The sequence below is a fragment of the Drosophila santomea genome, chromosome 4, assembly GCF_016746245.2.
Source record: "Drosophila santomea strain STO CAGO 1482 chromosome 4, Prin_Dsan_1.1, whole genome shotgun sequence".
Lineage (NCBI taxonomy): Eukaryota > Metazoa > Arthropoda > Insecta > Diptera > Drosophilidae > Drosophila > Drosophila santomea.
In genome coordinates, this window is record NC_053020.2 from 1,338,728 (window position 1) to 1,353,487 (window position 14,760).

Sequence of the window (14,760 nt, forward strand, 5' to 3'; positions counted from 1 at the left end):
ACAGTGACATGTTTATAAATATATTTAAGTTGATTTTAGTTTTTTTGGCAAATCGATAGAAATTCACAATACTAATAAAAAATATAAAAACATTTAGCAAAAGTGATGGCGTGGCAGTATTAGGCTTTTTGTGGGAGTGGAAAAATTTTAAAGTCATTTTGCGCTGCGGGTATGTCTCTAAAATCTGCGTGCCTAGTCTCAACTTTCAAACTTTAATAGTTGAGATCGACTCGGTTATTGATCCTGATCCCTGATCAAAAATGTATATACTTTATAAAGTCGGAAACGCTTTCTTTTCCTGCAAAATAATTTTGCTTATAGTGGTGTGATCCACCCCTCTTAACCTACTTAAGTGGAAGGAAAACTTTTGCAAAAGTTTCATGCATATAGCTTTAAAACTGAGATATTCGATTAGAAACGGACGGATAGACAGTAGAAAAGAGTAGAAATTTCAAAATTTTGTGGTGTATATGTAGTTGTAGTTTATTATAAATAAACAAAATCTAACATTTTTGGGCGGTTTGTGGGCGTTTACAAACTTGCGCTGCTCCTATGTCTCTGAAATCTGAATGCTTTACTCTACGAATAACCGATATACAAATGATGTCTTATAATATGATCTTAAATTCTTGTATTTGTAGGACTAAAAACCAAATAATCGTGTTCCAGTAATTTTTACCATGATTGATCCTAGTTCAAGTGAGGAGGAAGGAGAAGATGACCCTGTTGCCAACGTTTCATCAAAAGGCCGTCTTACAAATGCGCCCAAAGGAACAAGTGCCGTTTGTATAATTGGAGGATCTTCAGGATCCGTTGTAGGATCAAATATTTCCACATCTGGCTCTAATAGTGATTTGATCGGAAATCTAAGACAATCCAATATTAGTTCTATTGGTAACCGCATTGATGCTGGGAACATTAGTGTAGCAGGACCAGGAGCCACCGCTAACAAAAATGAGCAAATATATGGAAGCCGAGTTGATACCGGAAATCTTGAGGTACCCAGCAATGGTATTCCCAGGTTGGTATAATGTGCATAGAATGCCATTTTTTAAAACATATTGCAAAAACAATTTCACTTGCACTATGTTTTTCTTTTATTTAAAGCTTGGGTCTGTAAATTTTAAAATGAAAACGTTTGTCCTTTTGTTTGCTTGTAAGTGTGTCTGTCGTTCTCACGGCCACATCTCCCGCCCAACCGACCGAGGGGCGGTGCCGTTGATCGTAGGGATCGATTCGCGAGAATATAGACGCAATATAGAAAAGAGCACAGAAACGAAAAGATGTATAAGTATTAGTAATATTTAATTAAAAAATAGAATAGAGAAAAGGGGTCATGCAACTCAAAGTTAGATCTACAATGATTTAGCCGACTAATAAAGTCGGGACTATAAACTTCCCCACGTATAAGCTTACAAATAAAGACTGTTCCAAGCATCGTTCTACGTTTAGCTAGTTCGATTCAATGCGGTCCGAGTGAGCAACCTATTTTGGACTCCAAACAGGTGATCCATACTCACGGACGGTCAAGTGAAATAAATTTTGGTAATGTAAAGATGATCAAATTCTTTTGATCACCTTTTTATAAAACCAAGCACAACCGTGGCCTTATTAACTATAGACGAAATTTGGTCTGAAAATTTAGTTTAGGGTCCAGAAGAACACCAAGATTATTAACCCGTATTATTCTGTTTAAGAAAAACCCAATTAGAGTGTAAGTCGCGTGTCTTGCGTTGATACGAAAGGAGGTCGTTTGGATTTCGTTTCATTTTATATCTATCTATATGACCAACACATGTTGGCCACGCCCAGCCTAACGCTCACAAACCTTTTATCATTCATTATGTTTCTTGCCAATTTCTACGCCAGAAATATTCTCGCCACGCCGAGTTTATTTTTCACAAACCGCTTAAAACTGTCACGCCCATACTTTTTTGATATTTTTTACAGTTTTTTCTACCTATATGCCAAAAAAGAATTTTCTATTTTAAATATCTTCCTAGCTTAGTAACGGGTATCTGGTAGTCAAGGAAATCAAATATAGCCTCCTCCCTTGTTGTTTCGCATACTCAGCTTCGTGCCTTCTCCTGGTTCTTCTTTACAGTTTGTCTATTGACGTCTATCCCTTTTCACTAAAATTAAAATCTTTTTATGTATGGTTAAACACAAAATATTTTAATTACACAGTATAATGACAGAATAATACAATAACGCAACAAATAATTTTTTTATCGATCAGTGGAATTTCGCAAGAAACTTTAAATCAAAGTGTTGGATCTTCAAGGGCCAACTCATTGCCCAGGCCATTGTCACCGTCGCCCTCTTTAGCCAGCGAAAAACCTGAAATTGGAGAGCCGCATGTAAGTAGAAACAGATACATATGTTGGTATACCGTTAAGAGGTGAAACAAGTTTTAAAGGCCTCGTTTTATTTAAATGAACAGTTGGAATTTAAATTATTATTATTGTTTAAAGTCTTAGTGTTTATTAATCATACCATCAGAGTTACAAATTTTGTGTTGTTTTTTTTAAATACCGGTCACTTGTAAAGTAAAAGGTTATTCCAGATCCGTTAAAAAGTATTGAAGGAAGGTAGAAGAAAGAGTTGCCGACTCTTTAAAGTAAATATATATATTCTGGATCAAGAGTACTAGGAGAGTCCATGTCTGGTTATGTCCGTATGAACGCCTCGATAATTATGATGGCGAAAAAAAGTCGTAGGGTTAAAATCAATACTGTTAAGATGGACGTCATAAACGTCAGGTGATTTGTGGACAACGTAGGGGCGACGTCAAAAGGGGCTCAAATCCATTTTAGTATCTTTTCTTTTAATTTTTTTTCCGAAAACCTATTGTTTCCGTTTTCTTTTGAGATTAGAAATTTATTAAGCATCGAAAGATAGCTAGTTTTCGAAGACGTGAAATGTGGAGTCCAGCTAAAGGGTTTTTCCTGAAATTATTTAAACATTTGAAATTTATATACGTTAACTAATTTTTAATTTTGTTTCAGGATAAGCATGAACGTGAAGAAGAGGAACGAAAACGACGAATTCAACTTTATGTATTTATTTCACGATGCATTTCATACCCTTTTAATGCTAAACAGCCCACAGATATGACTAAGCGGCAAACCAAAATAAATAAACAGCAGCTGGAAATTATAACTCAGCGATTTCAAGTAAGATGCCAGAGTATTATAGTTACCCGTTACTCATAGAGTAAAAGGACATATTAGATTCGTTGAAAAGTAGTAACAGTTAGATGGAAGCTTTCGTTACCTTATAAAGTATATATATTCTTGATCTGAGATTTATTTTTGCCATGTTCGTCCGTCCGTATGAACATCGAGATCTTGGAAACTATACATCAACTATATAAAAGTTAAGATAAATAATGCAGATTACGGAGACATCGACGCAGCGCATTCTGCTGCTTTTCTGATGCCTTTCTGCTGACTCTCCGCTGCTTCACCATTATACATTCGGCCATTCCTGAGTACTCATCTGTCCCAGATGACCAAGCATCATCATTGTCCTGCACATAACGCCAAAACTTCATATGATCACAGCTAATGGTAGTGTTGGTCCCACCATGTGATCAGCTGCTTTTCGAACATCGTAACGGCCATTTCTTTTGACTTTCGAAATTTCATACGGCCCCAAATATTCGGCAGGCAGTTTCTTTCCTGCGATAAACTGTGTCCGACAAACAGCAACTAGGTCTCCAACTTGATAATTACCTTATGGTTTTTGATTCGAATCAAAGTTCTTCTTGTACGAATCCTGTGCCCGCTGAATATTGTATAAGCTGAATACATCTCCTCTTCTAAAAGATGTGTTATTTGATCGCTGGGATCAAATATTTGATCAAATGGTGAGCTCAGCAAAAAAACATCCAACTGTGCTCGTGGTTTTCTTTTCTAACCCACGCAACTTCGAAGCGCTTTTCTCCAGGACGACATTCGGGATTTTGTTGAAGATGAACTTTCTCAATATAGACACATCGGCTCCAGTATCCACCAGGCATTCAACTTCTACGTCGTTAGAAATGACCTTCTTCATGCGATTCGAACTTCGCACAACTTGAATACCAGCAGCTGATCCAGGAAAATTCTTAGACATGTGTCCCTCTTTGTTGCAACTAAAGCATTTCGTGGCATAATTGTTTGGTTCTATCGTTGAACTCGTGGTGCTTCTTCTGGTTTGGTGTCCAGTTACCATCGCTTGACGGAACGGCTTATTTCCCTTTTCGGCTACGCGTTCAAAAACCTCATCCTGCTCCTGCAGCTCTCTAAAGGATTTGCAACTATAGAGAGTCTATTTAAAGTCGCTCCTCATTTTTAGGCCATCCACTATATAGCGTATTACCGAACGTGCATCTATGCTGCCAAGTGCTGCAATCTTTATCATCTGCAAAAGATACTCGTGAAATGATTACTGCTTTAGCTTTTTTCGATCACGGAGCTGCTCATGGACATCTGCGCTGCAAACGTACTGACGATTAAACTCAGTCTCTAGCAATATACGCATCTCGGTGTATTGATGTACGTATGTCGAATCCAAAAACAATTTCGCAGTGTTCGTCACTTTAGCACGAGCTTGGACATATATTTGCTTAATGTTTAAACCGTAAGCTTCAGCAGTAAGCTAAAAATTGTTAAGCCAATGCTTGACTGGTTATCGTCGTTACCCAGCAGCCACTGACCTTGTATAGTACGGCTGACTTCCTTTCGCTAGTGGAACTCTATTGTCTATGGAGTTCTATTGTCTTCTCACTCATTCGTTATTCTTTCCCGCTTCTTGTTTCTTTTAAGACCTCGGGACATCGGGACAGCGTGATTACAGACTAGGACGAGCCCCCAAATGTGAGCTGAGTTATTATGCTGAACTCGATTTATTATTATAAAGTATAAGTATTAATGTATTGTTGGAAATGTAACAAGATTGTTCGGCTATTTCTGCTTTCTTCACTTTTTCTGCTTCGGCGTCTCTTCCCTGTCTCTGCTGATTCCTCCTTCTTCTGATATGTCGCTTCCTCTTGCTTCCGCGTTGCCACCCCTTTTTTCACCCAATGCCATAGCGCGTCATGTACTCTTCAGCTGCTGTTGTAATGTTAATGTTAAACTGCTTAATCCTCTGCTGATATTCTGCTGATTTTTCTGCTAGTATTCTGCTGCTTTTCTGCTGGTATTCTGCTGCTTTTCTGCTGACATTCTGCTGCTTTTCTGATGCCTTTCTGCTGACTCTCCGCTGCTTCACCATCTTACATATATATATACAATCAGGCATGCTCCGGTAATCGTAAGTTTTTATACCCGTTACTCGTAGAGTAAAATGGTATACTAGATTCGTTGAAAAGTATGTAACAGGTAGAAGGAAGCGTTTCCGACCATATAAAGTATATATTGGTCATTCTTTTTGCCACGCCCACTATAACGCCTACAAACCGCCCAGAGCTGCCAGATATTTTTATACCCGTTACTCGTAGAGTAAAAGGGTATACTAGATTCGTTGAAAAGTATGTAACAGGCAGAAGGAAGCGTTTCCGACCATATAAAGTATATATTGGTCATTCTTTTTGCCACGCCCACTATAACGCCTACAAACCGCCCAGAGCTGCCAGATATTTTTATACCCGTTACTCGTAGAGTAAAAGGGTATACTAGATTCTGCTGGTATTCTGCTGCTTTTCTGCTGACATTCTGCTGCTTTTCTGATGCCTTTCTGCTGACTCTCCGCTGCTTCACCATCTTACATATATATATACAATCAGGCATGCTCCGGTAATCGTAAGTTTTTATACCCGTTACTCGTAGAGTAAAATGGTATACTAGATTCGTTGAAAAGTATGTAACAGGTAGAAGGAAGCGTTTCCGACCATATAAAGTATATATTGGTCATTCTTTTTGCCACGCCCACTATAACGCCTACAAACCGCCCAGAGCTGCCAGATATTTTTATACCCGTTACTCGTAGAGTAAAAGGGTATACTAGATTCTGCTGGTATTCTGCTGCTTTTCTGCTGACATTCTGCTGCTTTTCTGATGCCTTTCTGCTGACTCTCCGCTGCTTCACCATCTTACATATATATATACAATCAGGCATGCTCCGGTAATCGTAAGTTTTTATACCCGTTACTCGTAGAGTAAAAGGGTATACTAGATTCGTTGAAAAGTATGTAACAGGCAGAAGGAAGCGTTTCCGACCATATAAAGTATATATGTATATTCTTGATCAGGATCAATAGCCGAGTCGATATGACCATGTGCGTCTGTCCGTCCGTATGAACGCTGTGATCTCAGGAACTACAAAAGCAAGAAAGTTCAGATTAAGCATACTGACTCCAGAGACATAGACGCAGCGCAAGTTTGTCGATTCATGTTGCCACGCCCACTCTAACGCCCGCAAACCTCCAAAAACTGCCACGCCCACACTTTTGAAAAATGTTTTGATATTTTTTCATTTTTGTATTAGTCTTGTAATTTTCTATCGATTTACCAAAAACATTTTGCCCACTCTAACGCCCACAAACCGCCCAAAGCTGCTACGCCCACACTTTTGAAAAATGTTTTGATATTTTTTCATTTTCGTATTGGTCTTGTAAATTTCTATCGATTTTCCAAAAAACTTTTTGCCACGCCCACTATAAAGCCTACAAACCGCCAAAAACTGTGTTTAAGACTCTCCTCCCTTCCACTAGCTGAGTAACGGGTATCAGATAGTCGGGGAACTCTACTATAGCGTTCTTTCTTGTTTTTTTTTGTCAAAATCAAACAACGTGAAAAATGTCTTTAATATTTGCAATTGCCTACTCTTCTTCTATATGAAGCAAAATATATTAACGCGGTACTCCTCAAAAAAGTTAATGCCTTACAGCCAAGTACATTTACAGCATTGCTGTTGACATCAATAGGCTTTATTCAAAAAAGGACGCAAATCTAAGAGCACAATTTATAACAAGCAGGATACACAAAAGTTTCATTCCCTAAAATCCTACTTGAGGATTGAGGTAGCTGACGCTTTTTCGGGATCAAAAAGTGAGGATAAGATACTTTGATAGCGATAAGAGTTGGTTAAGTTGATGTCCTGCATCTGCATCTAAGTTTCCATCTTATTTAAACGGACGAGAAAAGGGTCAAGGTTCTTTGTCTGCACTTTAATCCTCGAAACGACTTGTACCTAAATGTCGGCCAATCTGTACATCCTGATTGCAATAATTGATTTTGGACTCTTGGCTCCAATAGTAATACAATTTTAAATTCTTTACCGCATACTTTGACTATTGAATTTGATTTGGGATGACAACATACGTGATACACCAAGGCAAGCCTGGCGTCATGTAAACTACAAAAATTCCTGACTGTCCGTCCAGAGGTCTTAGTGGAATTAATCAAGAATCTATACTTGGTAAAGTTAAATGACTCTCGATTCGGCTTAAATCTTTCAGACCAACGCATTCAAGAAGAAGTCAAGTCTATGCTGTTGGGTGCAATGGCAGATGTAACTCTAATTGATGAACTAATTAATCGAGTTTCTTTTTGGGATTAACTAATACCCATTATAATACACACACCAATTTTGTTGGGTCAAATCGATCCCTATACAAGTTGCAGAACAACAAAAGGACATGGTCACAACCACTCTGGCGGATGATAGATTCCAAAGGACTTTTATTCATCCAAAAGCTCCAAGCTGGAAATGACTGGACATCGCTTGGGTTTTGAAAACCTTCCTAGGAAAGTACAACCTGGTATGAGCAGTCCAACTGAACACAAATACAGGAGATGTGATCAGATCAAATTACAAAAGTTGTAGTATTGCCCTATTCAAAACAGTGGTTCCGGGCGGGAAGGGATGTTCCTCAACTGTTGAAGCTTTAAAACAATATTCCATTCTATGTACAAGAAAACACATTGTATATATATAAAAATATATAATTTCTTGGTTTTAGAACAATATCTTAATATTTTATAATCGATAAAATCGACTAAAGCGATCTCATTCGATATGCCAAAATAATTTTGGGCACGCCAATTGTAATACCCATAAATACTTAAAATTTGTCACGCCCACGGTATTTAGCTTATAGTATTTATAGTGTTTTGACAATTTCTACCGACACGCCAAAAAATTTTGAAATTTCTACTTTCACTAGAATAACGCGTATCTCAAAAATCTCAACCATAGCGTTTTCACTTGTTAATGACATTAAGCGATAAAATATTCTCAATTTTGCTGGAAATTAGCTATAAATAACGTGCAGACGTGCCCAAGGGGATGCTGCTGACCATTGGTTTAAACTAATTAGTCCTCATAATCTCTGTCCTAATGCTATTTGGTGCAATTTTTCAGTCTTTCTTTTCACATAAAAATAAAATTCTTGCATATCTCTTGAAATATTAAAATACTTTGTTTTAGGCGTTTCTTAAAGGTGAAACTCAAATAATGGCAGATGAAGCATTTCAAAATGCTGTACAGAGTTACCATGACGTTTTTCTTAAATCGGAGCGAGTTTTAAAAATGGTTCAATCTGGGGCGTCATCACAGCACGATTTTCGAGAAGTTTTTCGCAATAATATAGAAAAACGTGTCAGGTATTACAAGCAATTACTATAAAAAGATTTGTTGATACTTCATTAAACATAACTATTTTATTTAAGATCATTACCTGAAATTGATGGTCTAAGTAAGGAAACAGTACTTACTTCTTGGATGGCAAAATTCGACATTATATTAAAGGGAACTGGAGAGGAAGATTCTAAACGACCATCCCGGATGCAGCAATCACTGAATAGCGAGTTAATTCTTTCTAAAGAGCAATTGTATGATATGTTTCAACAAATATTGTTAGTTAAAAAATTCGAGCATCAAATATTATTTAATGCCCTGATGGTAAGCTTATATTTTAATGATATTTATTTGACGAGTAAATATGAGTATTTTAGTTAGATTCTGCCGATGAACAAGCAGCAGCTATACGACGGGAATTGGACGGAAGAATGCAACGAGTAGGAGAAATGGAAAAAAATCGCAAGCTTATGCCTAAATTTGTTCTTAAAGAAATGGAGTCTCTTTACGTTGAAGAACTTAAATCGTCAATAAATCTTCTGATGGCAAATCTTGAATCTCTTCCAGTGTCAAAAGGAAATATGGATAGCAAATACGGACTGCAGAAATTAAAACGTTATAATCACAGGTTAATAAAACAAATTTCTAAATTTAAAAATATTTGAAAAACCTTGTTTTTACACTCTTTTTTCTTGTTTTTACTTACAGTACACCGTCATTTTTGTAAGTTATAACAAATAACTGCATTGTGTGATTAAATAATAAAGTTACTTATATTTATTAGTAGCATAGCATTTTTGGTAACTTGTAAAATAGTTATGATGCTTTATATAATACTCAAAGGGTTATTTTAATTAATTAATTATTGTCGATAATGGTCATTATTATTTTACCACATCATCACATTACCACATGAAACGGTATTCTAGATTAGTTGAACAGTATGTAATAGATAGAATAGTTAGGGCGTTTCCTACCCTATGAATAAATATTCTTGATCAAGATCACTAGCCGAGTCGATCTGGCCATGTCCGTCTGTGTATAAACGTTGTTCATGTTTGTTTTAAAATGCCCACACCCACCAAACTTTTACAACTTTTGGCCACGCACAAAAATGGCTCAAAACGCCCACACTTCAAAGTTGTGTTATGGGATTACTTGGCAAGCCAAGTTGTATAGATATCTTAAATGGTACACTCTAACGCGCAAAATCCGCTCTAAACTGCCACGCCCACACTCTTTATTTTTGTCTCATTTTACAGCAATACTCACGAAAACCATATCAATGACACGACTTAACGAGTTAAGCAAAAGGTTATGAACAATAAATATTTTTATAAACCGTGGCAAATGAGCAAATTTGTATATATTTGTATATGTAACGTCAAGGGCAAACAAAAAAATGAAAAACCTAACAAAATAATTTGTTCAATCTTCTTCAACAAATTTCTTCGTTTCTAAATTCTGCATGCATAATCTCAACTTCTTAGCTTTTATAGTTCCTGAGATCACTGCGGTTATACGGAAAGACAGCCAGACGAACGGACATAGCCAGATTGGAATATAGCCAGATTGACTCATTGACTCTGGATAACTAGCCAGATCAAGAATATATATACTTTAAAAGGTCGAAGACTCTTCTTTGTACCTGTTATATACTTTTCAACCAATAAAATCTTACTTAACGACTAACGGGTAAGGATCTTAAAATAATGTTTAGTAGCAGACAAACCAACCGACTAAAAGTTTACCAAATAAAGTGTCAATCGATGATTATTTATAAACAACACCAATTAGAAGCTTTTTTTTTCTTTTGCCACATTTTCTCTTAAAGCCTTTTTTTTTAGCAGTCTTGCTATTAGCAGTAATAGCTATTATTTTGAGGGATTTTGTTTCGAATTTATTTAAATAAGAGAGCTAGCTGTGTTATCATGGAAAATATATTACATTAACGAATAAGAAACAGTTTGTATATATATTTTGGTAATATTTAACTACATTTATATTAAGAAATGATTATTATATTTTTTTGTTTCCTAAAACAAAGAAAATTGATACTGCGATCTCACGGATCTTTATCGAAGTTGGAGGGTGATCCAGAGGATGGTTCCACACTATTGACAAAGTTAGATGTTGTACTAACTTTTCAACTGGAAGTAATTGTTATGGAAGTTAAAGGGCTTAAATCATTAGCTCCCAATCGCATTGTTTACTGCACAATGGAAGTTGAAAGCGGGGAAAAGCTACAAACGGATCAAGCCGAAGCATCAAAACCTATGTAAGAGTCTAGAAAAAAAAATACAGTATACATAATTATTTTTAATAGGTGGGATACACAGGGCGATTTTACAACCACACACCCATTACCAGTTGTCAAGGTAAAACTGTACACAGAAAACCCCGGAATGCTGGCATTGGAGGATAAGGAACTAGGAAAGGTAACCCTTAAGCCTACTCCACTTTCCTCAAAGGTAAACTTGACTTATGTATAAAAAATATAATATAAAGCATTTTGCTTCTGTTAAGTCACCTGAGTGGCATCGAATGATTGTACCGAAAAATCTTCCCGATCAAGATATACGTATTAAGATAGCTTGCCGACTTGATAAGCCATTAAATATGAAACATTGTGGGTACGTATACTTTTCTTTTTTGTCTCAAAACATTTTTTTTTTTAAACCGATCAAATACGTAAATGTAGGTATCTTTACGCCATCGGGAAATCAGTATGGAAAAAATGGAAAAGGCGTTATTTCGTCTTAGTTCAAGTATCCCAATACACTTTTGCAATGTGCAGTTATAAAGAGAAAAAATCAGAACCGTCGGAAATGATGCAGCTTGATGGATATACTGTTGATTACATTGAAGCCGCCAGTGGTATACTTATCAAATTATTATTGTTGATAATGATTGATGTTAAAACTAAAAATTGTATATAGCAAATCTAATGTTTGGAATCGACTTAAATGGAGGCCGATTTTTCTTCAACGCTGTTCGTGAGGGCGATAGCATTTCGTTTGCTTGCGATGATGAGAACGAATGCAGTCTTTGGGTCATGGCTATGTACAGGGCGACTGGACAGTCCCACAAACCAACTCCACCAATAACACAAGATAAGAACTCAGCTATGTCAAAAATTCAAGGTGGTAAGTAATTTATCTCTTAATTTGGGCTTCTGGTAAGACCGACTTAAAATGTCAGTTTAATTTGGAACTTATAATTCTCTATCGCGCATTTTCTATTGATGTGTAACAAGTTGGCAATTATGGTATTTAACCAAATTCAGTCAAAAACAAGTATAATAATAATAAAAAAGTTTTTTGGAAATTCGATAGTAATTTACCATGCAAATTTAAATTGTTGTTAAAAAATTATTTTAAAAAATATTTTATTTTAATATTTTAGTAAATTTATTGGTAATAAACTTTTTAAACTTATACAATATTACAAGACACAATTATCGGATTTTATCTTAGGTAGTTCTCGATCCAGACTGACTAATTTCGATTCTAATTCCTGATCCAATCAACAATCAACCTCTGCCAGAAGCTTTTCTTTTGAAACTCCGTGAACTTTCAATTATGTTTAGAATAAAAACTTGATCCCGGAATTATTTCTCTGCGTTTTGCAATTCAATTATGCTGACCGATGCAGTTTGATTGAAGCGCAATAAGTTGACCATGGTTAGGTCTCCAAGCGGAAGCTATGTTTCTTAGTTTGATTATTTATCTTAGTGGGTAGCTAAGCGCTGGCAAAGGCAATGACAAAAGCAAAGACAAAGGAAATGCCTCCTAGACTGAAATTTAAAATTTGTTTATAAAATGGGATAGAGTGCTATGTTTGCGGGTTGGATAACTCTCGCCCTTCTAAAATGACGCATCCCGCTTCATTACGAATTTCGTTTCAACGCACATTTAATTCTGTTAAAAAAAGTTCCTCATTATTTGGTTTTTCTAGTTCTGGCCGTTTTTGTTTGGTTACAAATATAAAATATCTGAATTTTATTATTAATATAGTAATCAAATACAAAATTATTAAAATGTATAGAAAGTCATATCTTGGTATTACTTATTTTAATGAAGGGATTTAAAATGTTTACATTATCTAGAGAGAGTTCCGAGTTATTTGACAGTATGTAATCGGATATTTCATAATCTGTAAAATGGTTTGTAGTTATGTATTCAAGAATTTTACTTTCTAAATTGGTATATAAAATGTGGTTTATTGTGGTTGTACCGTTAAATGTTATTAAAAATGACCCGTTTAAGTGGGAGCTGTTAACAATATTGTAACCATTTATAACAAGAGAGAACGCTATAGCCCAGCTCCCCGACTATCTGATACCCATTACTCAGCTAGTCGAAGTGCGAAGGAGAGTCTTCAGCACCGACAGTTTTTGGCGGTTTGTGGACGTTAGAGTGGGGGTGGCAACATGAATTGATAAAATTGCGCTGCGTCTATGTCCCTGGAGTCTGTATGCTTAATCTCAACATTTTAGCTTTTGTAGTTCCTGAGATCTCAGCGTTCATACGGACGGGCAGACAGACAGACGGACAGTCAGACGGACAGACAGACGGACGGACAGACGGACATGGCCTAATCGACTCGGCTATTGATCCTGATCAAGAATATATATACTTTATATGGTCGGAAACGCTTCCTTCTGCCAATTACATACTTTTCAACGAATGTAGGATACCCTTTTGCTCTACGAGTAACGGGTAAAAAAAAATGGCACCGTCTTGGATGATATCAATTTCCTTATCTTTCCTTATTTTATTACAAGTGGATTTTTCTCCATTTAATAATTTGGTAAAACAGGTTTTTTCTTCACTTATGGTACAGTAATTGTTTAAAAGTTCGGTCTTAAATGTAGACATTTCATAATATGTATTTCTGCATTTTGCGACTTGATTGCTTATTAATAGTTTTCCATCGCTTTTGGAAATGGCTCCAGCATAGTATATGTCGCATCTGTTATAAACTATAGGGTATTTTACATAAATTACTAAGACTTCTTTATGTAGTACGATTTTAAACACAGAGACATCCATTAGGTCTGCAATGATTACAGGTCTATGTTCGTGACTTAATATTTCTTTTATGTCTTCATGGTTTAAAATTTAAGTATATTAAAATTAAGTAAATTAAAATTTAAGTATATATAATATATTATATATTAATTTATTAATTTAAGTATATTAAAATTTAAGTATATTAAAATTTAAGTATATATATTATATATTAATTTATTAATTTAAGTATATTAAAATTAAGTATATTAAAATTAAGTATATTAAAATTAAGTATATTAAAATTTAAGTATATATATTATATATTATATATTATATATTATATTTATATATTATATATTATATATTATATATTATATATTATTATTATATTTATATATTATATATTATTTTATTATATATTATATATTATATATTATATATTATATATTATATATTATATATTATATATTATATATTATATATTATATATTATATATTATATATTATATATTATATATTATATATTATATATTATATATTATATATATTATATATTATATATTATATATTATATATTTATATTATATATATTATATATTATATATTATATATTATATATTATATATTATATATTATATATTATATATTATATATTATATATTATATATTATATATTATATATTATATATTATATATTATATATTATATATTATATATTATATATTATATATTATTATATTATATATTATATATTATATATTATATATTATATATTATATTATATATTATATATTATATATTATATATTATATATTATATATTATATATTATATATTATATATTATATATTATATATTATATATTATATATTATATATTATATATTATATATTATATATTATATATTATATATTATATATTATATTATATATTATATATTATATATTATATATTATATATTATATATTATATATTATATATTATATATTATATTATATTATATATTATATATTATATATTATATATTATATATTATATATTATATATTATATATTATATATTATATATTATATATTATATATTATATATTATATATTATATATTATATATTATATATTATATATTATATATTTATATTATATATTATATATTATATATTATATATTATATATTATATATTA

At 33.6% G+C, this 14,760-nt stretch overlaps 1 protein-coding gene across 7 annotated transcripts in view; it reads left to right on the forward strand.

Moving 5' to 3' along the window:
* Nucleotides 1-14,760, forward strand: part of LOC120454845 (calcium-dependent secretion activator) — a 46,934-nt gene that overhangs the window by 970 nt on the left and 31,204 nt on the right. For 6 of the 7 annotated variants that reach the window (XM_039640340.2, XM_039640343.2, XM_044006483.1 and 3 more), the window contains 12 exons: nucleotides 642-1,021; nucleotides 2,240-2,360; nucleotides 3,009-3,176; nucleotides 8,416-8,591; nucleotides 8,658-8,889; nucleotides 8,943-9,193; nucleotides 9,274-9,288; nucleotides 10,613-10,843; nucleotides 10,892-11,036; nucleotides 11,092-11,198; nucleotides 11,267-11,442; nucleotides 11,505-11,711. In XM_039640340.2, coding sequence (XP_039496274.1) covers nucleotides 681-1,021; nucleotides 2,240-2,360; nucleotides 3,009-3,176; nucleotides 8,416-8,591; nucleotides 8,658-8,889; nucleotides 8,943-9,193; nucleotides 9,274-9,288; nucleotides 10,613-10,843; nucleotides 10,892-11,036; nucleotides 11,092-11,198; nucleotides 11,267-11,442; nucleotides 11,505-11,711 — 2,170 coding nt within the window. In that variant the 5' untranslated portion in view covers nucleotides 642-680. Of the gene's footprint in view, nucleotides 1-641; nucleotides 1,022-2,239; nucleotides 2,361-3,008; nucleotides 3,177-4,803; nucleotides 4,863-8,415; nucleotides 8,592-8,657; nucleotides 8,890-8,942; nucleotides 9,194-9,273; nucleotides 9,289-10,612; nucleotides 10,844-10,891; nucleotides 11,037-11,091; nucleotides 11,199-11,266; nucleotides 11,443-11,504; nucleotides 11,712-14,760 lie in introns of those variants that run through there. The other variant, XM_039640348.2, reaches the window with a different exon arrangement.